Consider the following 26304-nt stretch of genomic DNA (forward strand, 5'->3'; position numbering starts at 1 on the left):
TCTCATATTTGGTCTTCCTCTTCTCCTGCTGCCTTCTATTTTTCCCAGCATTACTCTCTTTTTCAAAGAATCCTGCCTTCTTGTGATGTGCCCAAAGTAGGGCAGCCTTAGTTTTACCATTTTTGCCTCCAGTCATAGTTCAGGCTTAATTTTCTCTAGGGCTCACAGGAGCACCTACATTTCATTGGTATCTGGTGATTGTGACACCACGGATTCACACACATGTGGTTTGGACCCATGCGCTGTGCAGCAGAAGGCAATGGTAAACCACTGCTATGCTTTCCCTTTTTTTCTTTCTTTTCTTTTACCTTGAGAACGTTATGATGAGACAGTCCAAAATGAAGAGTGCTGGAAGATGACACCCCCAGGTCGGAAGGCACTCAAACAGCTCCTGGGGAAGAGCAAAGAACAGGTACAAATAGCGCTGTTGCTAATGACGCAAGTAGACTAAAGTTGAAGGACATCCAGCAGCTGAAGTGCACGAAGTTGAGAGGAAAGTCTGAGGTTGTACCAGACATCCGATTGGAACATGGAACATGAGAAGCATGAGCCAAGGTAACCTGGAAATTGTAAAGCAAGAAATGGAATGTTTAAATATCACCGTGCTTGGTGTTAGTGAACTAAAATGGACTAGAATGGGACACTTTCAGTGAGACAACTACAAAGTGTTCTAATCTGGAAATGACAAACTCAGAAGAAACCCAGTGGCTCCAATAGTGAAGCACGATATAGCACAGGCAGTGAGGGGCTCTTGTGCAAGCTCTGACTGAATAGTATCAGCTAGACTCCTGGGAAAACCTGTTAACATAACCGTCATTCAAGTCTATGCTCCAACTACAGAGGCTGAAGAAGATGAAGTTGAAAGTTTTTATGCAAGTATCCAAGAAGAAATTGATCATACACCAAACAAGATAGGCTTGTAATTATAGGCGACTGGGATGCAAAAGTAGAAATAAAGCAGAATTAAACGTTGGAAAATTTGGACTAGGGATCAGAAACGCAGCAGGAGATCAGCTCGTGGATTTCTGTGAAACCAACAATCTGTCCATTGCAAATACATGCTTTAAGCAGCCAAACAGATGACTGTGTACATGGACCTCATCAGATGGCCAATGTAGACATCAAATAGACTATGTAAGTGAAAGCAGGAGATGGAGACGCTGTATTCTCGCTACCAAAACAAGACCAGGTGCAGACTATGGAACTGACCACAAACTGTTCATATCAAACATCAGAGTAAAGCTAACAAGAGCACTAAAAAAAACCATAGTGCCAAAATATAATATAAACAACATTCCCCAATGAATTTAAAGGCCACATAAAAAGCAGATTTACATTGTTAAATTTAATTGAGGGAGAACCAGAAGAACTCTAGACTAAAACCATAAACATTAAGGAAGAAGCCGAAAAGACAATGCCCAAGTAAAAGAAAAGAAAAATAGAGACGAATGACAGAAGAAACACTAAAGATTGTTAAAGACAATTGAGAAGCACAAGCACGAGTTCACAAAAGCAGGGTTAGAATTCTGAATGGAATTTTTCAGTGACTATCACGTAGAGATAAAGAGAACTAGGATGGCCAATGCAAAGAGATAGAAGGAAACAACAAAAAAGGAGGAACAAGAGGTCTCTTCTAGAAGATTCAAGAAATCAAAGAGAAGTTTCAACCTAGATTAGGAGTGCCGAACAACCAACAGGGACACACACGATCTCATCAAGAAAAAGCAAGGGAAGGTGGAAACAGTACTCTGAAGATCTCCACAGAGGAGACAAAAGGATGACAGATTCCTTTGAAGAATGCTCCTATGAGGAAGAACCTGCAATTTTAGAAAGTGAAGCAAAAGCTGCCCCGAAAATACTGGGAAGAAATAAGTACCAGGGGTATACGGAATATTGAGAGAATGTTTTCAAACCACAGAGGCTGAATCTGTCAAAATCCTAACAAGAATTTGTCAACAAATATGGAAAACAAAACAATGGCCGACCGACTGGAAACAGTCACTATGCATCCCAGCCCCCACGAAAGGAGATGCTGAGTGCAGCAACTATAAGACCACAGCTCTGATTTCCCCTGTAAGCCAAGTGATGCTCAACATGCTGCAACAAAGGCTTTTATCTTATATGCAGCTTCCACACAGTAGGTGATATTTACCCTTGGAAACTCATGTGCATAAATGGGTCAGGGATTGCCAGTGAAATTCCAGTTTTCCGGAATAACAGCTTAAGTGGAATGCTTATTTTGAAAAATGCATATAACTGACCAGGAATGATAGGGCTTTGGGGTTGGTTCTTTCCAAGGTAACTCCTCTTAGCAGAGCGAGTGTAGAAGAAAAGGGCTTTTGCACCTGTATAAAAACTTGAAATAACTAGAGTTAGGAACTAGAAAAATGGATCCATCAATATTTACTGCTTTGTTTAATATACTCAAATCAATCTAGTAAATACACCTTAAGAATGGAAGGATAACTGTGAATCATCATTGAGCAATTATTGTGAGCAAAGACACTTTCACAGACATTTAGTTCCTTAACATAATATTGTAAGGTTGATACTTTTATCACTACAGTCCTGATAAAGGAACAAAAGGTCAGAAAAGCTAAGGACCCTTCCGAAGTCTCTCAGCTAGTAAGTCACAGAGACAGTTTTGCCCCATGTCCACGTGATTCTAGCTACATGACTACCGTCTTTCTGGTACACCCACAAAATTGGCAGTGTCAGAGATTAAAAGGCACTTTCCTAAGCTGTAGACTGGGCTTTCCAGGAGCTCACAATCGAATGTGAATAGAACAGGGTAGAATTATATGCGGGGTGTGCTGGAGGAACCGTGACACACTAAGATTGATGGAGTTGGGGGAGGTAGAAAGACTCTAGAAAGAGAGGCGTGGGGGGCCGGCCCCATGGCCAAGTGATTAAGTTCTCATGCTCCATTCCACTTGGGCAGCCCAGGATTTCACTGGTTCGGATCCTGGGTGCAGACATGGCACCGCTGAGGTGGCGTCCCACATAGCACAACCAGAGGCATTCACAACTAGAATATATGACTGCGTACTGGGGGGCTTTGGGGAGAAGAATGAAAAAAAAAAAGAAAGATAGGCATAGGAGACAGACTTGGAGGAATAGGCACAGTGTGGAGAGGTGAGAAGGGGGCACATACCAGGCAGGGCAACTGGAGTGGGAAAACTGGGGGCACATTTGGGGTATAGCTGTAAGCCCCTTTTGGCAGCACATATGTTATGTGTAGGCAAGCTGTTAGAGAGCAAGCTGGAGAGGTAGGCTGGGGCCATACTGGAGATTTTGAACATCATGCAGAGGACCGTATTTAATTGTACAGGCAATGGGCATCCATTGAAGAAGGGGGCGTACGTGTGTATGTGTCCATGTCTCTGTGTGTGTGTGTGGTTTTTGGGTTTTGTTTCATTTTATTTGAATCAAGGAAAGACCTTGATGAAAATGGGCTTTAGGTACATGAATATGGTCATGGAGGGCAAAGGCGGGTAGATTAACACGGGGAGTCACCAAAGGCAGGGAGCACCATTACCTGAGAGAGAGTGGTGTGGAGGACTAGAACTGGGGAGTGGCAACAGAAATGAAAAACACTCATAGATTTTGGAAGAGAAAAACCAATAGGACGTGGCTACCGATTTGCATATGGGCTCGCACTTAGCTCATCAGCGATCGGTTTAGAATACGCATAATTGTCACAGCTTACATTTCTAGTACCAGGGATTTCATTCTTTTAAAGTTCCATTCTACTGAAATTTTTATTCCAAGGGGCAATGCCTTTTTGAAAGCTAATCCCAATTTAGTCAAGTCTTAATGACATAAATTTGTGGAGTGGAGTAGAGTTCTTTTAAATGAGTGATTCCCCAGTTTGCCTGACCATAAGAATCACCAGGACGTGTTAAAATACAGATTATCAGATTATCACCCCTGAAGGTTGATTTAGGGGTTCTAAAATGGTACTCAGGAATCTGGATTTTTATCAGAGGCCCCACTCAGTCTTCCTTATGAGCAGGCAAGTTTGGGAAGTAGTGCCATAAAGTGCTTACTCATCTAACAGTTTTCATTAGAAATGGATTCATTCATATTCCGGTAACCAATGCGCCCTCCTTTCCCCACTCCCCTCACCTGCTGTTGTCTTTCAATTCCTAGATGCTTTAATTGACTAAAAAGTTCCCGATAGATTTGTACCTACTAAAAATCACACTGTTGAAGCTCCCTGGCCACCAGAAGATGCAGCTAATCTGCCATGTGAAAAAGAAAAGGTGTTTCTTGATCAAACGCTGATTGCAATCAGCTGTGGCAGGTGCGCGGCCGGTGGAGGGTGAGAAGCAGGGACAATGAAGGCTGCCTGCAGCTGACAAGTCCCAGAACAGCCCTTTGGGAAATATGAAAGGAGGTCAGACTTAGGCAAGTGGTTTTACCTCGGTGCTAGAGAACACACTGTGAACACTAAGAAAGCGGATCTATTCTAGGGGAAAGGAAAAAGCTAATTTTAGCATCTGTGCTTTTATTTTCAGGATTGTATAACCTTAAGATGGCATCTAAGCAGCCGACCAAAAATTGAAAATTCTGTGTACTTTAAATACAATGGTAGATTGTTTCTTAAACAAACTGAATAGTTTTCATGTTGTCAAGCCATTGGAGGCCAGTTGAGGTGCTCAGTAAAGTCTGGAGGGAAATACAGAGGCCAATTCACCACTAGCACTAGGCTCAGATATTCCCCTGTCCCCAGTCAGTTTAAATTTACTTTGGAGCCAGTTAAATTTACTCCGAAGCCCACTCTGACAAATTGAAGTAGGTCAACATTTAGCCCTTCAGCTTCTCAACACTTTTCACCACTGCCACTGGAACCTCCAACTTCCAATTTTGCTTCATTCTCTACAAAGACATCTCTCTTCTTCCCTTCCCGCAGTCTCCCTACAACCTCACCTCCTTCTGAGTTCACCCATTCTCTCCTATCATTGTCCATCTCAGCTTCCCAAAACCTTACACAGAACACAAATCAGCCCAGCAAGACTGTCATATGGGAGGTCACCCATTTACGTACTGAATAAGGTAGCTGGTTCCTGGGCACAGAAATGTGATTGGATACAGAGATAAAAAGCATCATCCCTACCCTCCTGGACTCACTGTAAAGTGGGGCAACAGGCACGTGAGCAAGTACATACAGCATGATAATTGCAATAGTCAAGGGAGGAGCATAATCCAGGCAAGAGACAGAGAGTAAACGTTACCGGGAGCAATGTGTCCAGTGCTTACTCCCCAGAGAGCTTTTCCTGATATACCACTGGGTTTGCCCTGATTATTGAATAAGAAAACTAGGAGGAAAAATGCACATTCCTCTTGCCATTTCATTTAGTGAACACATAAATTATGAAATTATTAATAATAATATGAGGTTGATTCAATAACTTTCAAACCAAAAGTTGACAGTAATATTTAGAGGAAATTGTGTACACTGAAGGGCATTTGGTTAATTTCAGAAATGTGTTTTGGCTTTGTGTGGTGTCTTCTTTCCACGCTGAGTTGTTTACTGTTTTAAAAACCAATTGAGGGGCTGACCCCGTGGCCGAGTGGTTAAGTTCATGCCCTCCGCTTCAGCAGCCTGGGGTTTCACTGGTTTGGATCCTGCGCGCGGACATGGCACCATTCATCAGGCCACGCTGAGGCGGCGTCCCACATGCCTCAACTAGAAGGACCCTCAACTGAAATATACAAATATATACTGGGGGGATTTGGGGAGAAAAAGCAGAAAAAAAAAAAAGATTGCCAACAGTTGTTAGCTCAGGTGCCAATCTTTAAAACAAACAAACAAACAAACAAAAGCAGCAAATCAAACTTTGGTAAAGAAGAGCATGAACTGATTATAGGTCCCAAAAATGGCACCGCATAACCAATGGATGTGCATACTTGTTACACTAAGCTCTTCTCTGGACCCAGGAAGTGGGTGGATGAGATGGGGAATGGTCTGTTTGGCTGTATTATAAAAGATATTTTAAAACTATTACCTATGTAGATATATGCTCTTTGGTTGTTTCATGAAAATAAGAATGCTTTAGGTTTATTGGCTCATTTCGTTTCATCAAATAGCTTTCATTGCAGTTGTGATTATTCTTGTTTGTCTTTATGAAAACTTGAGAATTTAGAAGAGAGGTAACTATTGCCATTTTTCATGAGTAAAAATGGAGGAAATGAGAAGATGATACAGTAGAATACAGGTAGAGCTAGGAATAGTGGAGGCAGGTCAACTACAGTACAAGTGCTTTCACATTTGTGTTCTCCGATACCTATGAAACCAATATTTTCCAAGACAGCTAACTCATAAAACTTGGTAAAGCCTCCAAGTGCCACCCTTTCCGTGCACACCAACATCCATGACGCCAACTGATCCCAGCCATGTGACATACAATCCTAGTGCATTGCTGGGTTCTGATTTTTTCTTAGAATGTTCTTCTTTCCAGCCTTATTGAAATTAGGCTGTGTTTCTTCTAACCTGGTTTGGATAACCTTTCTGTTTTTGCAGGTGAAAGAAAATGGTGTTAGGTCAGTTAATCCTCTGTTGAGCCACAAATAAGATGAGGTAAAGGTAACATCATTATAAAGATGGAGAGGTTGCCTGCACATTCCCACACACTCTCCCAACCCTCCGCTGGCCATATAATTGGAGTGTCTTCCATTTTTCTAAGTGTTTGGAGTTGTTTTTAGTTCTAGAAACTTCTCAGCCTTTCCCTATTCAGTTTAAATCAAGAGATACTTGAGTATCTAGAAAATACTCAGAACTAGTAACAGCAAGCAAGGAAAACCAAAACGTTATAGACAGTGCTCCTGTTTCATTCCAGTATCAAATAAGAGTTATTAAGAGTGAGAGTTGTGTTTCCGAATAAGTCTTGGCAATAAGCACATCTTAAACGATCAACAGTGTGTCAGCGGGAGAAAAACGGTAACCGCTAAGATTTTTCTACAACCTAAATAGAAGGACTGTACCTGGCCCCCAAAAATAAGCATAAAGGTACCAAACACATTGATTACACAAATCACACGAACATATTCAGGTAGGCTAATTTTTAAAAACTGTATTATATCAAAAGTTTAACCAAATAGATCTACCAGCTAAGGGAAACATTAAATATTGAACTGACAAATAATGTTACTGCTCCCAGAGAAGTGCAAATAGATTTTGGGATTATCAAAATGGTTCTGACATCTTTAAAAAAAGGGTTAGGCTGATGCCATGGTAACTCAGTTATTCATGATACATGTCTTCTTTTCAGTAGAGGTATTCAATAATCTCTCTAGGAAAGCTGCTTCAGAGTAATATCATTCCACTTGGCAGACTATTAATAGTTATTAGAGCACTTCAGAATTCATTGGAATTCTCTAGAAATAATTACCTACTTATTAGCATAGACTCTAAACAGACCTTCAAAATACATTTCACAGAATTGCTAAAACAGATTATAAATCTGCAAAATGTAGTTGCTTTTGTTTGGTGAAGCATTGAATGAAACTTTAAAAATTAAAAGCTAAAGGTTGCGAGACTGATGCCCTAAGTTTTAATTGGAGAACACTGAATGGAGGTGATGCCACTGAAGCTCTTTGAACCAGAGAGCCTCTGCGCTCCACAAACATAGCACCTAGCGTGCTTCTGGGCACACGATTGGCACTCACAAATATGTTCAAAGAATATACTTATGAACTTGTTGGAGAGAAAGTGATTGAAGATAATTAGAGATTATATGTAATAAAGTAGTAGGTTGTATCGCTCTTGAATTTATCTATCTAGGTGGGAGGTTCGACTGGTAGGATTGGGCTTAGCAGTGGACAACAAAGAGCTCATCCATCACGCATGATTTGAACAGGTACATAGTCAGCCTTGGTGTCCTGTGAGTGTTCTGAATTCCAGAACTCAAGCTGGAAAGTGGAAGTTTTGTTTGCTTGTCTGTGTGTCACAGTTTCTTTTCGGTCGATTGTCTAATGTGTGTTGCTGTTGTTTAACGTAAGTTGCTAGAATTCTTTTTTTACTCTGACTCCCTTCAGGTGGTGGGACGACGCCATTGTTGATGAGATTGCACCCAAGCTGATGGGGGATTGGCCCAATACTTACACCTACACCAAGGCCCTGGGAGAGATGGTAGTACAGCAGGAGAGCGGGAACCTAAATATCGCCATCATAAGGCCCTCCATTGTGGGAGCAACCTGGCAGGAGCCTTTCCCAGTAAGCCCACTCACCTGCATCCCATGCTTTGCTTCCCAACCGGCATCTTTCTAGCCCAATTCCTTTCTGATGTCCTTTTCTTCTTTTCTTTTTTTCTTTTTTCTTCTCAAGATGTATAACCGAGCAAATTAAACACAAACTCATTGTATTAGGGCAAAATTCCACGTTGAGTTCAGGATTTATCCAGTACGAGGCTCCCCTGGGAGTTACGCTGACTGTCCTACAGTTGGGTGGATGTCTGGAATTGCCTTCTCATTAACTCCAGCCTCAAAATTTCCAGGGGAGATAGTTTCAGTTCTTGGCTTTCCCATTATGGTTTAACTAGACCAGGATGCTCTTGATGACCATATTGGTAGTATTTCAACTGCCAGAGTAAATAGGAATCACAAAGCTCACAGAAGATTCTTGGTTTAGGAGTAATACTTTTTACCTCTGTATACTGCTGTATCCTTTTGAAAGTACTTTGAATTACTCCATCTTCTTTGAAGCAATTCTGTGAAGCATTAGGACCAGGTAAAGTCAAGCCCTACTACTTACTGACAGTGCAGGCTTTTGAGTTGTCTCATCTGTAAAACTGGGCTAATACTACCCACGTTGGAGAGTTGATCAAATGAGATAATGTATGAGGAAGGCTTAGTGCAGTGGCCTGATCCTTAGTAAAAGGCTCAAAAAATATTACTGCCTTCATTGTCTCGTCTATTCTCTCTCCTCTCCCATTTTACACGCACATTTTGACTTTTACAGATAAAGAAACAGACATAATAAGGTCAACTGACTTGCTCAGGGCTTAGGAGACAAACTCGAAAAGACTTTTCTCTCTAACTGCTCCTAAATATAACCTGTCCTCTAACATCACTAAGTAAGCTAATATATATAAATATGTGTGTAATTGTATAGAAATAAATAATATATATATATATATATAATATGGATGCTACGACTCTTAAAATTTTCAGGAAATGGTTAATTCCTACAAATCATGTTTGAAATGTTCCTCTGGGAGTTAAAATCAGGCCCTAAGTTGAGGAAAGTGATGGTCAATGAATTGGTTAGCAAATTACGATATTAACACAAGGTCCAATTTAGCCCTGAAGATATCATAAAACAACTTGAAACCATCCATGCCTCCTGCTATGAAAAAAATGCTGGCAGAATTTTAATTCATACACAAATAAAGTGTAGAAAATAGCCAATGCCTTGCCATTGATCTTTATTTTTTTTTTAAAGATTTTATTTTTTCCTTCTTCTCCCCAAAGCCCCCCCAGTACATAGTTGTATATTTCTCGTTGTGGGTTCTTCTAGTTGTGGTATGCGGGACGCTGCCTCAGCGTGGTTTGATGAGCAGTGCCATGTCCGCGCCCAGGATTCGAACCAACGAAACACTGGGACGCCTGCAGCGGAGTGCGCGAGCTTAACCACTCGGCCACGGGGCCAGACCCTGATCTTTATTTTTGATCTTAGAAATCCTGGATTAGATAGTTCTATGGGCTGGAGTTTCAGTGCTCTTGTTTGAAATTTATTAAGATTACATGCAGATATTCCAAAGGTATGATAATTTTCTGACGTGTGACCAATAGAGATCTTCTTTTTTTCTTTTTTTTTTTAGGGTTGGGTTGATAACCTAAATGGACCTAATGGGATGATTGTTGCGGTATGTATAGTGATTGGAAATAACTCCTTGAAATGTAGTGGAGGGATGATAACAAGATACTTAGTGTTGGCTTAGCTCCATTGATCCAAAACCATAAATGTTACTATACTAACTACAATTGAAGCAACCTATCTCAATTTTGCGGGTTGAAAAATAGAGGCAGGATGAAATTAGCATTTATTATTTGTGGGTTTTATTATCAGGAAAACAGAGGTACTGTGATTGCATCACTTTTTAGGAGGGCGTTTTTTGGAAAGTCTTTGAGCATCAAGGACCACGTGTGTATTTCCCTTTAGTTACCACAAGATGGGGGTGTTTCCTGCTTTTTGCTGTTTATTAATAGCTTGCATTAGCTTCGCGAATTGGGGATGCAATAAAAATCATATTTGCAAAGATTATTAAATTCTCGATTATAAAACACATACAAGAGCTTACATGTGTTTGGATAGAAATTATATACATACATAAATTACATCAATAACCAGTTCTCAATAGATATGAGAACTACCAATTGGAGCAAATCTTTCAAATACAAAAATTTATGACTATAGAAACACTTTTCAACAATAACCCTCTCACCAGGACCACAACTCTACTCTTTAGAGCAATGAATAGGAATTCAATTCTCTAACTGAGTTTAGTCTTATTTGAAATCTTGTGCTTCCAACTCTGCCTCTGTTCTTCTCAGAACTAGGTCCAACAGGAACCAAAACACAAATATAAGACAGGAAATTGCGATGACTTGTCAAAGACAGTGACAGTGAACTTCTTTCTGATTTCCCTTTTTTCTCCCCTAGGAGCTACTCTCTTTCGGTTCCTTACCTGCCTTCAACTCTTTCTTCTTTAAGCCTTAGTTGGGGTAAATGTTTGGTAACTTAGAACGAAATTATTTTAACATGATCCCAGAGTGAGTTTCATTACATTGTTTACAAAGCTGTACATTTATTCAAATTTTCTAAAATTTTCCAAAGTGGTTTCTTGTGTCCAAAGGAAGGGGAATCAGTTACAAGAAAGTGGAAATTAGAAACATAAGAAAGTGCTAACCACTGCAAATCAATGATGGAAACATGCAGGGTATAAATAATCAGTTATCTCATAAAGTCTATAATCATGACTTTTTATTTATTAACTGACATCTAATTATTGGCATGACATGTATTAATGTGAATAACTCCCAATTCTTGCATCTGAATAACATGAGTGCTCTTTGAGGTAAACGAAGATACTGAAAACAAGTAAATAATGGTGGCCTTTTCCCAAGTAACAGAAAATTTTTGTTAAATGGTGGAATTTTCTTAATGTTTTAAAATAAATATTTCTTAAGCTTTTAGTGTCTACTGTTGCTTTTAAGTTAGTAAGCACTGGCAGAAAACAAATATTGTTTAAGAAATGGTAAATTAATATTAATGGGAAATTTGGGAAACCTTAATTCTTAAAATGTCTTATGAATTGATTTTTAAGATGAGAAAACCTATGCTTAGTGTTTGTTAATTAAGTAAATATATTAACCTCTCACAAATTTGGTGAATTTCACTCCCTAAAGAAACCTGAGGACCACTAGTGGTTCATGGAAATAATGGCACTTGAGATGAACTGAGCTGGGAGGTTGGATAGGCTGAGAGAAGTCAGCCTCCGCACAATAACCTACTATGTAGTGAATTAACGTTAGCTATTGTTACTAACAGCATTAGTATTATCTGTCTGATAGATACATTAGCCTCAGCTGTTACTTAAGACCTGGTTCAATATTTTATGTTCTTTTTCCTGTGCAGGCTGGGAGAGGGTTTCTTCGGGCCATAAGAGCCTCTCCGCTGGCTGTGGCAGATTTAATTCCGGTTGATACAGTCATCAACCTCACCTTGGCTGTAGGGTGGTACACGGCAGTTCACAGGTGTGGATGCTTAAGCCGGCTTTCAAGGTTTTGAGGAGGAGGGTGAATCTGTTAGGCTTATTTTCAAAATACAGTATTCATTTTATTGTGGAATACCCTAAATGTGAGAGGGCATCTGTTTCAATATTTTACATAGTTCCAAATATGCCATCATATATGCATTGAGTTATTTTATAAATACTGCTTACTTCTATGTCGATCATAAAGTAATAGATTCTCTAATTCATTTAACCATAAAATTCTTGATAACCAAAAAGCTTTTCTTTCTATTCAGTAATCTGAAATACGGATTCCTTTTTTAAGGCAAAAGAGAGAGAAATAGATGAAATAAGAACATATTTTATAATTTATTGAACTGCCCAGTTCCTGATAAATGCCAAAGTTCAGATCCATGTGTGTGGGTGTTTCCTAGTCCAAAAAAAAATTAGGTTATTTTTATATTTGCCTCTACTAGTAAATGGTAAACAGAATTAAAATTTTCTCATTTGAAGTCAGGCATTCAGGTATTTCCAATTCAGCAGGGCTTAACTGGATTTAGGAGAAAACATAGTCTATATTTTTGCCCAATAAACATGTCCAGAAGTTAGAAATACAATCTGCTTTCTCATCGTCATGGTACCTCCATTTGCTCTATACATATGTCACCCTAGTTGGCATCTCTTTCACACACACACACTTTTCCTAGACTTCTTCCCTTTTGTTTATTAACCCAAAGAAGGAACAAGAGACGGAAGTGTTTCATACATTGCCTTAGTCATGGGAATTATTGAAGCAACCTTGTCTAAATGTTATTTTCCCTTATCTTTCCTTCATTAGTTCTTCATTTTGTTGTATTTATCTAACTTTTATTTCATTTTCCAGACCTAAGTCAACGTTAATCTACCACTGTACATCTGGTAACCTCAATCCATGTAACTGGGGCAAAATGGGTAAGTGACTATGGCAATGTAACTACATAACTGCTAGCATCTGCCCATACACTATTAGTATCTGCCACAGGGGAGAGAATAGACAAAGTGGGTCATGGAGCTTAGAGGCTAGTGAGGAGAAGACATGAAAAATAAGCAAAGAGATAAAATAATTGCAAATTGTAAATGCATAAGAGTTAACTAGAAGGTACTATGATATACCAAAGAAAGGGGCCAGTGGGAACATTTGCATGATTGTAAGCAATAAGGAGTCCATTGGCTATAGAGATTTAAAAATAAATAAAGCCAAGTAAAAGCCAGCAATTATAAGCAATGTCAGTGATACAACACTCTTCTCACTGAGGCACCTGCTCCCATGCACACATCTCTTGCCCACTTGCCACATCACTGAGAATGCGAAATGATCAATGACCAAGTAGATTTAGAAAAGCCCAATAATACTAACTTTCGTTATCGAGTCAGTGATACTCTTCATTAATTTATGCAATTAGCCATAAGTGTGACCTTGAAAGTATCTTGTTGAATTGAAGTAGTTAATCCTGCCTATCATAGAAAGTTAGCTAACCGATTCTGTATTCCTTTGTCAATTTAGGAGTTGATTTTCTTGTGAATATCTGAAACTTTTAGATCATCTAGCTGTTGTTTAGGTACTAGGTGTAGAAAAAAATTAAATGTACTTGATTTGTTAGAATCTGATTTTCAATTCAGAGCACTCTACTGTGCTATTCTATTTGCAGAGTTTTTACTTCAGTAAAAATGAAATGAAATGATCTACTCCCTCAAAGTTCTTTAGATCATATATCCAGTTATTAGATCATGTCTCTACATAGTTCTAAAAACATCTGGAAATAAAAATAAATCTCCTCTACCTCAGTAACAGAATTAAGATTTCACCCAGAAAAGGAGGCATTAATAGAAGCAAACAGGATATCTTAAGTTCTTAAATAAAAAGGTGCTACATGTAAATTCCATTTCTGAGACTCAAAATAGTCTTCCGTGCTGAAAACGCTTATGATCTGTTTTATCAAATTACAGAATGTCATAGTTAAAAGTGATCTTAAAAATAATCTAAAATAAACAGCGCTCACTTTATTTCATGTAGGAGGCGCAGAGAGAGTGCCATCTATTCGAATTTATGTGGGGAGCTGGCGCCTGAAACAGAAGTAGAAAACAGATCTCTTGCCTCTCTTGAATGTGCAATAACCACTCCACTAGTGATTCTTAAAAGTGAATATGAATCCCTTTGGGAAGAAAAGAGTTCAGATTCGTGGATCAGATGTTTCTTGAAATCTTTTCTGTACAGGGTGTATATTTTTCATATAGATTTCCAGGTAGTGTCTTTTAAGGAGGACAGAAATCATATCGCCATAATCGCTGATGTCTTCATCATAATCAAATAATGGACTTAGGCATTTTCTTTGAAAATTCTACATAAATAAAATCAAAATTGAATTCAAATGAATATCTTTTGAAAAGAATTGTTGAATTTACAAATGTACATTAGAAGTTTTTAACTAGGGGCTGGTCCCATGGCCGAGTGTTTAAGTTCTTGCTCTGTTTCCGGGGCCCACGGTCTCGCCGGTTCGGATCCTGGGCTCAGACAAGGCACCGCTCATCAGGCCATGCTGAGGCGGCGTCCCACATGCCACAACTAGAAGGACCCACAACTAGAATATACAACTATGTACTGGGGGGATTTGGGGAGAAAAAGCAGAAAAAAAACCCAAGATTGGCAACAGTTGTTAGCTCAGGTGCCAATAGTTAAAAAAAAATTTAAAAAAATATAAAGACATTCTTTAAAAAAAGTTTTTAACTAGGCTTTATCTAAGTAACAATATAAAAAGAAAAAGATGATTATGAAAAAACTCTAGAGACAAGAGTGGACAATCGAGTCTGACATATTCCCAGAGAAGTAGGAATACCAAAAAAGTAGAAGACTGTGATATTTAAAGTCAACCAGTGCAAAGAAATCCTGCCTTTATATTCTCTCTTTTACTTAATTTTATTACGTAAAAACTTTATTAAGGTTTCGGTGAAATGTTAAGAAATTTCCTGACGGTTGTGCAAGTAATGATCCAGCCAAGGAAATAACGCCCCTAGGTTCTGACTTGAGGGTTTCAGAATAGACTAGATAACCTTGGAATTGAATGATGGATTTAAGTTTTTCTGAACAATACCTCACTGTATGGACTAAAACTATTTCCCCAAGAAGTTGTCTTAGAGTGAATGTTTCAAGAAAAAGATCCAATTCTTAACCCACTCACATTGTTTGATTTTGCAGGTGACCACTTGCCCAGCATAAAAGTCTTAATATTGTTCTCAGAAATTGATTCTTGATGCTACACTGCAGATCTTTAGTCTTTATTATTTTGACCCATTGTAAATGCCATCCACCACAATGAGTTTATATGCTCCTAGACTTAGCACTTATTCTGTTGGTTTTTTCCCCAGGATGCCAAGTCTTGTCAACCTTCGAAAAAATCCCATTTGAGAAAGCTTTTAGGAGGCCACATGCTGACTTCACAGCCAACACCATCACAGTCCATTACCGGAATGCAGTCAGTCACCGAGCCCCCGCCATGATCTATGACATCTATCTGTGGCTCACAGGAAGGAAGCCCAGGTGAGAGGTTGGGTCATAGCTTTAAGAGTGTCACTGCAGGGAAGATTAAGGCCCCAGAGTTCTTAGTCTTCCCTTCAGCTGGGGATCAGAGGTGACAACTGAATCTAACACATATATTCATAAATTTGGGGACAATAGGTATAGGTAGTGATGAAGCCCCAAAGGACAGCTACCTTAAAAATCCTCCATCATAATAACAGCAGTTAAGTGTTAAGGAACTTACTTGATAAATTCAGCAAGTAATCATTCACCCAAAAAGAAAAGCAACTGAGACTCTTTGTCTGGAGTTTTCTAAATTGTTAATCTTAAAATGTACAAGAATGGGAACAGCCTCCCTGATCCACACATGGGATGATGGGTGATGATCTCATTTTTGTTCTCACAACAACCCAAGGAGGATATTCTCATCATTTCAATTTTACAAGTGAGGAAATAGAAGCTAGGGGAAGGATTTAAAGGCTCAAAGGAAGTGACCGAGGACAGATTTGGAGAAACCTGAGCTGGATTGACTGCCACCTAGAGAAGAGTAAAGAAATTACAGGGAACTAGGTAGAGGGAAAAGTGTGCTGATGCTGAGGCAGTTGTGTCACCACCTAGCCGTGAGACATAGAACGTATCCCTTCCTCTCTGTCTCACTTGAATAATATTACATGTGTCTGAAGAGCCATCATTATCATCATTCCCACAGGCAATTCCTGCGATCAAGAATCAGAAGCACCATTGTATTGCCTTCTGGCTAGCCCCTTTGTAAGAGGAAGTCTTTCTCAGCGCGTTTAATTTCCATCCTTATTGGCACGGCAATGTCTGAAACTTGGGCAATGTAGAGTTTATCCAGATTTTCTGAGACCATATTTAAAGCTCATAACTCAGTAACTGTCAGTTTCTTCTTGAGCAAGATGCAAAGGGGACTCTGTGTCTCCGGGGAAGATGTTTGCATGGGCTTATTAAATAGAGACAGGAAAAGAAGAAAAAGCAAACATTGTAGGCAGAAATGCTGAAGCCTTTAGAATATATCGCAGTTGGAAGAAGACCTGGATAAAAAGCAAAGTTCAGTAAATAGAAAAAAAGAACACAGGAGGAAGGGACCCCATCAAAATCATCATGAATTTTGTTTATGAGAAATTGAGTTGTAATATTTGTGGGAAATGGGTAGGTTTGTTTGTGATAGGAATTTTAAGAATAATCTTTATGGCAGAAAATGCTAGAATCCTTCCAGACCCTTCCCTACCCCAGTGTGTTTGTGTGTAATCTTCTATGCATTTACAACCAAATAGGGACATATGTAGTTTTGCTTTGAGGTAAGTGTGTATGTATATAAATCAATCCTACATATTTTGCAACTTTTTTCACTAATGTTCCATGAAAATCTAAGTCATTCTGCCTACCATTGTCTTTTTTTTCCCCTATGACAAACAACAGGGCAACGGTTATCAGTGCACATGCATTTTTGCAGAATGTGCCACTGGGTCTGGGGTGGATGCTGAGGAGCATGGTTGCTAGACTGGCAGGTATCTGGATTTGAAACTACTACAGGGTTGCACTAAAGGAAGGGTCCTTCGGTTTGCACTTCCACATCAGCACGTGAGAGCACAAATCTGTTCTTTCCTACCCTCATCCATACTTTGCAAAAATCAGTCTTTTGAATTGTCAGACTAATGACAAAGAGTGGTGTCTCTGTTCCTTTGTTTGGCGCTCCCCTGAGTGCTGGAGGGGCTGGGCTGTCACGTGTTCAGTGACATTCACATTTTCTCCTCTGTAAGTTTTCTGCTTCTGCTTCTCGCCTATTTTTCTTTCTTTTTTCTTGTTTTTTTTTTTAAGGAAGATTAGCCCTGAGCTAACTACTGCCAATCCTCCTCTTTTTGCTGAGGAAGACTGGCCCTGAGCTAACATCCGTGCCCGTCTTCCTCTACTTTATATGTGGGACACCTACCACAGCACGGCTTGCCAAGTGGTGCCGTGTCTGCACCCCGGGCCGCTGAGAAACAGAACATGCGAACTTAATCGCTGAGCCACCAGGCCGGCCCCTCGCCTATTTTTCTATTGAGTTGTTCTTATTAATTTATGGAAACTTGTGTGTGTGTAAATATATACTTAATATATTTTCTCCCAGTCAGCTTCTTAAGGGAAGCTACCTATAGTGTAGGTCATAAGAGCATGGAGTTTGAGGTCAGACTTACAGATTAAAATCCTGGCTTCACCAGTTTAGCCATATGAGCCTTAAATTCCTTAACCTCTCTAAATCCTGACTTCCTCACCTGTAAAAAGGGAATAGTAATCAAAACTATTTCGTAGGGTTCCACACAAGAGAGTGTAGACTATAGTAATCATTATTATTACTAAAGAACTTTTGCATTTTTATGTGAGAAAATGAACCACTCTTTTCCCTTATGGCTTTTGCATTTTATGTAGTAAGCAGACCTTCTCTACCTGAGAGTAATAAATGCATTCTGAAAAAATTCTATTATGCTGGTATAGTTCTGCACATACAATGAGATCATGGTACAATGATTATTTTTAAAATTTAAAATAAACACTGAAATCCCATCAGTTACATCCGAGTTGTAGAATAGATAAAGATTGTCTTAGTCCATTGGGCTCTTATAATGGGCTATCATAGTCTGAATGGCTTATAAACAACAGAAATCTATTTCTCAGTTCTGGAGACTGGGAAAACCAAGGTCAAAGCGCTGGTAGACTCAGCATCTGCTGAGGGCCCGCTTCCTGCTTCCGACGCCGCCATCTTCTCTCTATGTGCTCACGTGCTGGGGAGGCTGAGGGAGATTGCTGGGGTCTCTTTTACAAGGGTGCTAATCACCTCCCAAAGTCTCCCCCTCCAAATACTGTCACATTGCGGGGAATAGATTTCCACAAATGAATTGGGAGGGATACAAATATTCAGTTTATCGCAAAGATGTTAGATAATAATTGCTAAATGGAACCCTATCATGATGTTTGTATCAGGGAAAAATGATTCTACCTCCTGCCTAAGAGTTTTCCATGATACAATGAGAGAAGAACTCCAGAAGTCATTAGATATACGGACATTAGGATTTGACCAAAAATAAGACCAATTCCCAAATGGCGTCATAAGTCGTTACTGAGTCAACTACAGTAACCACTTCTACCAGGTACCAAGACTGGCCTAAGATAAAAATCAAACGTTCTATAGGTCAAAGGTGATTTAGAGCCAGAAGACCTAGTTAGAACATTAGCTATGTGATCTTGAACCTACTAATCCTTCTGCAAGATGAAGATAAACAAGATAGATCTTGACTACCTCACAGACTCATATTGTGAGGATCAAATTAGTTTACATACGAAAGTTCTTTGTAAGTTGTTGTAAAGTTGGGAGGGTCACTCAGCAGAGCTGGTCCACGTCCTGACCAGGGGTTTGGAAGACGTGGTCCATCTTAAGTAAAGGGACACAGGCTGGTAAGATTACAAAAGCAGAGGCTTTGTGAGGTCAGTCAAAACTGGGTTGGAATGGCTTGGCTTTGACACATGATGTTATTGTGGTGACTTAACCTATCTTAGGCTCACTTTACCCATTCGTAAAAATGTAGATAAATACCTACCTAACAGGGATGTTAGAATTAACGGAGATATCTTTTTAAAGTGTCAGCTCTGTGCCTAACACAGTAGGTTATCAACAAATAAATTCTTTGCCTCTTAAATCTGCCTTACAGTTGACAGCTGCTTTCAGTTCACCAGATGCTAATACAGTTGCCACTTGTGCTCAGAAGTTAAATACTAAAACCTCGGATAAATCTTTTTTTTTTTAATCTAAGAACACACAATAAAGAAGAAAAATAAGTTTTCTAATTGTCTACCTCAGAATTCAGAGAATGAAAGTATGTCATGAAGGGTGGATATCTGGCTCGGTTTTTAAAATTTTTGCTACTCAAGAAAGATATGGTAGAAAAGAGGAAGAGGAGGAGCCTGGTGGGATTAAATACGCCTGATAGAATAAGTTCCTTTAGAGTGATCTCCTTTCCTTCTTCGACGAGAGTTAACGTGGAAGGAAATAAAAGAACAAGAGTTGTAATGAGCAATTGGGGGAAAGAGGAGAGGGGTAATTTTTATACTTTCTCAAAAGTAATTTGCCATAGATCCCTATGGAGTAACAGGGAAGCAGCCATGGGTGGTGTGCTGATATTTGCTCCTATCTGATCTTTACCTCAGGATGACAAAGCTCATGAATCGGCTTTTAAGAACCATTTCCATGCTGGAGTATTTCATCAACCGGAGTTGGGAATGGAGCACATACAATACGGAAATGCTGATGTCTGAGCTGAGTCCTGAAGACCAGAGAGTAAGTACAACACTGATTTCACCAACAGGAAAATCTTCCCTTCTTGGAATTTAGAATGATTTGACCTGGAAAGCTGATGAACTAAGGAAGTGTTAGTTATGTACACAGATGTTTTTTCTTTTCTTTTTTTGGGCTAAGAAAATCAGTCCATGCTATCTACACAATTGCAGGAGAAAGTTTAATGCTGGTAAGAAATCTAAGTGCTTGGACTTTGGACAGATATTCACTGCTATTCAGCAGTCACATTTCATACGCTCTGCTTCAACCCTCTGCTCATCCCCAGTAGCTATTATCTTTTCAACAAACCCTCGGTACCTCTATCTTCCGGCTACCCTCCATAGCATATGACCTCAATGAAAAATAATAATTTTATTGCTTATAAACTCTCCCGTCCACTGTTCTTGTCAAATCAAAATCAATCTGCTTCTCCAAAGCTACAATTCCTTCCTTATCTTTTTAAAGCTAACTCGTACGCTTCTGCGTTCTGTCCTATCTAAGACCTCCCTCCATCAGTATCGCCCTCTCTCTAGCGTTGTCAATCTTCCTCCCTATAATGGTCTTTCTTCAACAATCCAGACTTTTATTTCTCAAGACAGGCCTTCACTTTAATTGCTTAGCATCAGTGCCATTTATTTCTTTACACTATCTTCTTGGAAGTCACAAACATTAGGTCCTGAAATCTTTGCATGTTCTGAAATTCACAAATATAGAGATCTTTTATACTTTGTACATCATCTTCTTTTTTTCTCAAAGAGTCATGTGTTCCCTGAGCAGATCCTTAATTTTCAGTTAAACTTTAGAATTTTCACTCTCTTGATTGACATTTTTCACTGAAAATTTTTTTAAAAGAAAGAGAAAAGCATTTCTTGATTTATTTTGCACTTGACAGCATGTGGAAGAAACCAAGTCATATTGAGAAGTAAACGTTGTGGCTAGCCTCACCTGCCAGCTAGGGGTTTTCTCCTACATACCAGCCATATAGAGTATGACTCACATCCAAGCCCCAGAATTAGTTCATGTCATGAAACCTAAGCGTTACTTGCAAAGTCAGATCCCACAGATGTTATGTCAAATACACCAGGTGAGATTTGGAGGGATATTTTAACTAAAATCTTTGCTGAGTACCTCTAAAATTGACATGAAATAGAGCTATTTTCAGAAATGTTTCTATACCTTGTATAGACAAAATTCTTCTAAGCGTTTGTGTTTGAAATGCATGGATCATGATCAAACCAGCTTATTAAAACAAACAAACAAACAAAAACCCTTCAAGCTATTGTAAAATTAGTTTAAAAATTAGCTTCACATTTTTTGTAGCCTTATCTTTATTGCATTTTCTCCGTGGAATTTACCCATCTAAATAATTCAGAAGGTAATGAGTTCAGAGTTTCATTTTCAACATTTTACTATTTTAACATAAAATAACCAAAAATTTTGTGAGAAAAAAATCAAAGCTGCAGTGAATTTAACACATACTTTCAAAATATCTTAGCAAAGGTAATAGTCCTGAATACTTGGATGTGATTGCTAAACTCTGGTGTGGCCCAGAATTCAGCTTGATTCGCCATATGAAACAAGGATTCCAAACCAGGGCCTCGTTGACATCTGACTTAAAAATGTGAAATCGTATAAAAATGAAAGCCTCTGTTTATATAGATGAATAAGTAATGTTTAGTGATACTGTGGAAAATAAACATATCTGAACAAAGTGATACAGAATTACTTTTGAAAAGCAATTCAGCTTTTGGACAAGTCTCTGAAGCTCTCTGGAACTCATTAATCTCATCTGCCCTGTGGGTTAATGCTCCAAATTACTTCACAAAGATTTGAGATAACTTGCAATAAACACATATAATAAAAGAACAAAATAGAAATACAATAAAACATCAAACCAGGGAAAATATGTATTAAAATAGGAAGTCAAGGATAAGAATGAAAGACAGAATATCCATAAGTAGTCTACAAGATCCTACTAAGTCACTGCAGTTAAGCAGGTAATTTGTTCTTGAGCTTTTTGGAGAGAAATTGACAAGGAATATATAGTTTCGTGGCATTCTTTGTCCAAGAGGAGAAAAGGCACTAGCGTTCCAAGAGAAGCAAAGCTTTTCTTACTGCTTAACTCTGAAAGAAATGTTTTTGAAGGGCTTCATTTAAAGGCTCACTGAAAGACATAATGGATAACATCTCTAATGCAAATATGGAATAAAATTTCTGCTTAGCTATTCCTTAAGGCTTTGCTTCCCAAAGCTTACCTTAATCTGCATAATGAAGTGGATATATTGTAGGAAGGGATGGTAGCCCAAGGGGACCCCATCAAAATTTAAGAATGGAAAGGAAAAGATGCATAATTTGTTTTGGTTCCTAATTTATTATTTCATCACTTTAAAAAATAATCCTCATTCACTTGAAACGAAGTAAAGACTTCATTTCACCAGAATAATACCAGTTCCTTCAAATTTCCCTCACAAGACTTCCTAAAGGTCAAATGTTTGTGCTTGTCCCATGTTTAAATATTCCTATGAAAATGTTTATCCATATTGTCAGTGCCTCTGAAATGACAATTCAAATAATCTCCTTTGGAGAGGTCCAACATAAGTCTTCCAAACTGAACGTCCTCATTTATGTAAAAGAAAATTCACTGAATGGACAAAGTGTCCAGCAATGCAATTCTGGCAATCCATAATCTCTTCTTGCTTTTCAGATATTCAACTTTGATGTGCGCCAGTTGAACTGGTTGGAATACATTGAGAATTATGTTTTAGGAGTTAAGAAGTACTTATTGAAAGAGGATATGGCTGGGATCCCAGAAGCAAAGCAACACTTAAGAAGGTAAGCATAATCAGTTACTTAATATTTACTGAGCACTTACCATGTCTATCTGATTTTATACGAGACATGACATTTGAGTGGGGGAGAGGAGGAATTAACATTTTTCTAGCATTCGCTGCATTACAGGTCCTTCCCTGTATACTATGCCCCATACTACACTAATTTATTTAGACTTCACCACATCTCTATGAGGTAGGTATTATTTTTGTTATCCCATTTTTATCTAAGAGCTATTTAGGCTCAAAGGAGGTAAGTAACTTGTCCATAGTAATACATGGTAAGTACCGGGGCCAGATTTGAACCCAAGTTTCTCTGTTTCTTCTACCATATTCTGTCATAATGGGATATAAAGAATGCCCAACAGGCAGGAAACCTATCGTAGTATTTAATGTGGGCAAATCATTTAACCTCTCTTCAAGTCCTTCAACTGCCTTAAATTTCTTTCAGTCATCGATCGCTAAGGGACAAAGAATTATAGCAGTCTGGCACAATTCTGGTAGAAGCAAAAGATTCTCACTGCAGAGATGATAAGGATGGAAAAATAAATTGCAAACAGAGGAAGCTTGAATAGCAGACTAAGAACTTTAGAACTTACCCTCTAGTGAACAAGAACCAGTGAAGATTTGTGATATGGTAATATGGTCAAAGTATATTTAAGAAAGATTATGTTAGTCATGTTAGTAAGATAGGTTAAAGCAGAGAGAGGTATGAGAAACTAGTTAGGGGAATATTATGAATATTCTTTCTGGTTATTCAGAGGCATGTTGTGGAAATAAAAGATAAAAATCAAAAGGCCATCAGGTCTTGCCATATACCCCATGAGATCTTAATTATTTGCTGGTCACAGCCAGAAAAAGACGTTTGTGCTTCAGATAACATAGATGGGTATTTGGTACTATTTTAACTTTGGTTGTATATGTCTGTTCCCCAGGCTCCAAAATATTTACTACCTCTTCAATACTGTCTTCTTCCTCATCGCCTGGCGCCTTCTCATTGCGAGATCTCAGATCGCTCGGAACGTCTGGTTCTTCATCGTGAGCTTCTGTTATAAATTCCTCTCCTACTTTAGGGCATCCAGCACACTCAAGGCCTAAGAACATTTGGCAATCTCCTTTTATCTGGAACCTCTCAGATACCTCTAAAACAGCAAACTGCGGTTCTCAAGATTCGGAAGTAGCAAAGAATACACCCAAGTTCATTACCTGTCAAATGTGCTGTCATGTGTTCATCCCTATTTCCTAACTATAGTCCTTTTATTTCAATGAGAGAAGGAAAGTCATATCCTAGCCTATAATCATACATATTTTAGGAAAAACATATTTCCAGATTGTTTCCTAACGCTCTATTCTATACCCTTGAATATAAAACACCAAAGTATACCCATCTTCTCATATTTAGCTTTTTCTCCTTGAGGACTAATTTCGACTCAGTAAACATGGAAGAACCCATGGTAAAAGCTGAAATATGCTAAAGAAGGGCAATTCAAAAACCTTGAGGGGGCCAACCCGGTGTTGCAGTGGTTAAGTTCGCACCTTCTGCTTCAGTGGCCTGGGGTTCGCCGGTTCTGATCCCAGGTGCGGACCTATGCACTGCTTGTCAAGCCATGTTGTCAGAGGCATCCCACATATAAAGTGGAGGAAGATGGGCAGGGATGTGAGCTCAGGGCTAGTCTTCCTCAACAAAAAGAGGAGGATTGGCAGATGTTAGCTCAGGGCTAATCTTCAAAAAAAAAAAAAGAAAAGAAAGAAAAACCTTGGAACCATTCTGGGATGCCCAGTGTAAAGGTTTCAAATCAAGATAAGTAGAAGAAGAATGGTCTCCACATCCTCAGAAATTCTCTAAGAGAAACAGTTCTCCACTGAAGTCTCTACTTCCTCTTTGTGTTATCCCATGGAGTCTGGGTTGGCCAGGGGGGTGGGGGTTGGGGGGCAGGGGGGATAATAAGAAAAGTGGTTCACATTTAACATTTTCCTTAACTATACTCACCTCTGAAACCTAAAAAGACCCAAGAGGTGTAAATAATTATTTATAGAATGAGGGCTCAAGTATATTTGCATTGGGACTCAGTTTATTCTGCTTTTAAGTGAAAATTAATTCTTATAATTTGATAATTATTATTTCTAAATCTTTTGAATCACCAATTTTCCTGATAGTCTTCTCAAGAGTTTCCTTCTTATTCATTAAAGTCACCAAATCCCTTATATTTAAGCTTAATTGGCTCAGGCTTCAATTAGAGTGACTAATGGGAGAGGAAGGTCCTAGCCTGGAATCATAAAGTCCCAGTCCCCCACCATCTTTGCCATTGAAGAAAGCAAAATTTCAAATAAAATTTGAAATGCTAGTTTTAGTCTTTTTGTAAAAGTGGGGAAGATTACTCTTCTGTGAACACCAGGATTTGCTAGGATCTTGATCATTCCAATTGTTCAATGTTAACTGTAAAATGTACAGCAGGAGAGGACAGACTGCATTAAGTGACTCTAAGTTTAGGGAATAGGTGCTGTTTTGTTTAAAAAAATTTATGTATAATGCAAATGAATTAATCAGTAAAAACTGTATTTATTCCCAAATTCCTATATTAATAATAACTGTTATCCCAACTTTCCTCATATTTGAAAGATCAGTGCATGTTGGATTACAGCGTTTCATGTTAAAAACATGGATTATTATTCAAATATCTGGGGCCTAAGTAACTAAAAGTAATCACAACTACTAGAAAATTACACAAGCATAAACTGTTAACAATAGCAGTTGCATTTATGCTCATTTTCTGGAATAATCGGTAATACTCAGAGAGGCACCTTCAGTGTACAAGGCCTTGGGGGCAGCTTCTAGCCCAGGATTACTTGAGATTTTTCTGAAATCCATAAAGAGCATTTTGGGGGAACTCTTTCCCAGTCTCATCGAAGTTCTGGGAACTACTTTCCAGGGCAGACCACCCAGCTCTGAAACGAAGCCCCTGGTGATCTTTAGTTTGAGATGTCTACAAGATACTTCCCAGTTATGTTAATACAAACTATAGATATGACAAAAATGAAATCAAGATATAATTCAATGATTAGATAAAATATAATAGTTCTGAGAATTTACTATCTTTTGATTATTGTATGTTTCACCAATTCAATAAATTCCACTGACCAAGTATTCACACTTTGACTTTTGCTTAAACAAAAATTTGCTTAAAAATGTTTTCCTCTCTCCTAGCGTTGCATCTTTGCCTAACTGCTGACGACTGCAGATCTCCTCCTTCCCCTCAGAAAAAAGGACAGAATCTTCCAAAGAAACTACCAGATAAATATAAACTAACACATACGTACATAAATACTTCACTTTTTCTGACACCATTAATTGGGTTACGTTTACATGCTGAACCGTGTTCTGTGGCAATATCTGTGGCATTAGAGAAATGACATGAATAAAATTCTCCTGTGATGATTAAGCCGTAAAAGTAGATATCTGTATGAAAGACAATCTCTAATTATTTTAATCAACATCAACTGACAATTATTTGAGTGCCTAATATATACAACGCAATGAGAAAGAACTTTCTACTTTTGTGGGGCAGGGGACAGTAAGTACAAAGAGAAGGTATCTGTTTAAAAAGAAGTTTTGGTAATTCCTATATTCTGCATCCACAAGATACCTGCTACAGTAACAAATCCTGCAGAGTTGAAGACAGTCACCAACTGAGGCAATTAATACTAGAAAAAATAGAGGCAGATGAGCACACAACTCCGAAAAACATTTCTCACAGTTTTATACTAACCTAACATCATTATCTCCAGTTAACATCTCATTTTCATAACTGATTTAGAATCTCAAGGTAGATTGATCTGAGAAGGGACTAACATCCA

The 26304-nt window shown here is 38.6% G+C and overlaps 1 protein-coding gene across 8 annotated transcripts in view; it reads left to right on the top strand.

The window, feature by feature from the left end:
• The window catches only part of FAR2 (fatty acyl-CoA reductase 2), a 143789-nt gene extending 117891 nt beyond the window's left edge, over nucleotides 1-25898 (top strand). For 3 of the 8 annotated variants that reach the window (XM_070620949.1, XM_070620950.1, XM_070620948.1), the window contains exons 5-13: nucleotides 8041-8218; nucleotides 9825-9869; nucleotides 11642-11760; nucleotides 12622-12689; nucleotides 15141-15312; nucleotides 19495-19624; nucleotides 22326-22453; nucleotides 23385-23487; nucleotides 25655-25898. In XM_070620949.1, coding sequence (XP_070477050.1) covers nucleotides 8041-8218; nucleotides 9825-9869; nucleotides 11642-11760; nucleotides 12622-12689; nucleotides 15141-15312; nucleotides 19495-19624; nucleotides 22326-22453; nucleotides 23385-23487; nucleotides 25655-25672 — 961 coding nt within the window. In that variant the 3' untranslated portion in view covers nucleotides 25673-25898. Of the gene's footprint in view, nucleotides 1-8040; nucleotides 8219-9824; nucleotides 9870-11641; nucleotides 11761-12621; nucleotides 12690-15140; nucleotides 15313-19494; nucleotides 19625-22325; nucleotides 22454-23384; nucleotides 25595-25654 lie in introns of those variants that run through there. The other 5 variants (XM_070620945.1, XM_070620947.1, XM_070620946.1 and 2 more) reach the window with 2 other exon arrangements.
• The last annotated feature ends 406 nt before the right edge of the window (nucleotides 25899-26304 follow it).

The sequence above is a fragment of the Equus przewalskii genome, chromosome 5 (genome assembly GCF_037783145.1).
Source record: "Equus przewalskii isolate Varuska chromosome 5, EquPr2, whole genome shotgun sequence".
Classification (NCBI taxonomy): Eukaryota; Metazoa; Chordata; class Mammalia; order Perissodactyla; family Equidae; genus Equus; species Equus przewalskii.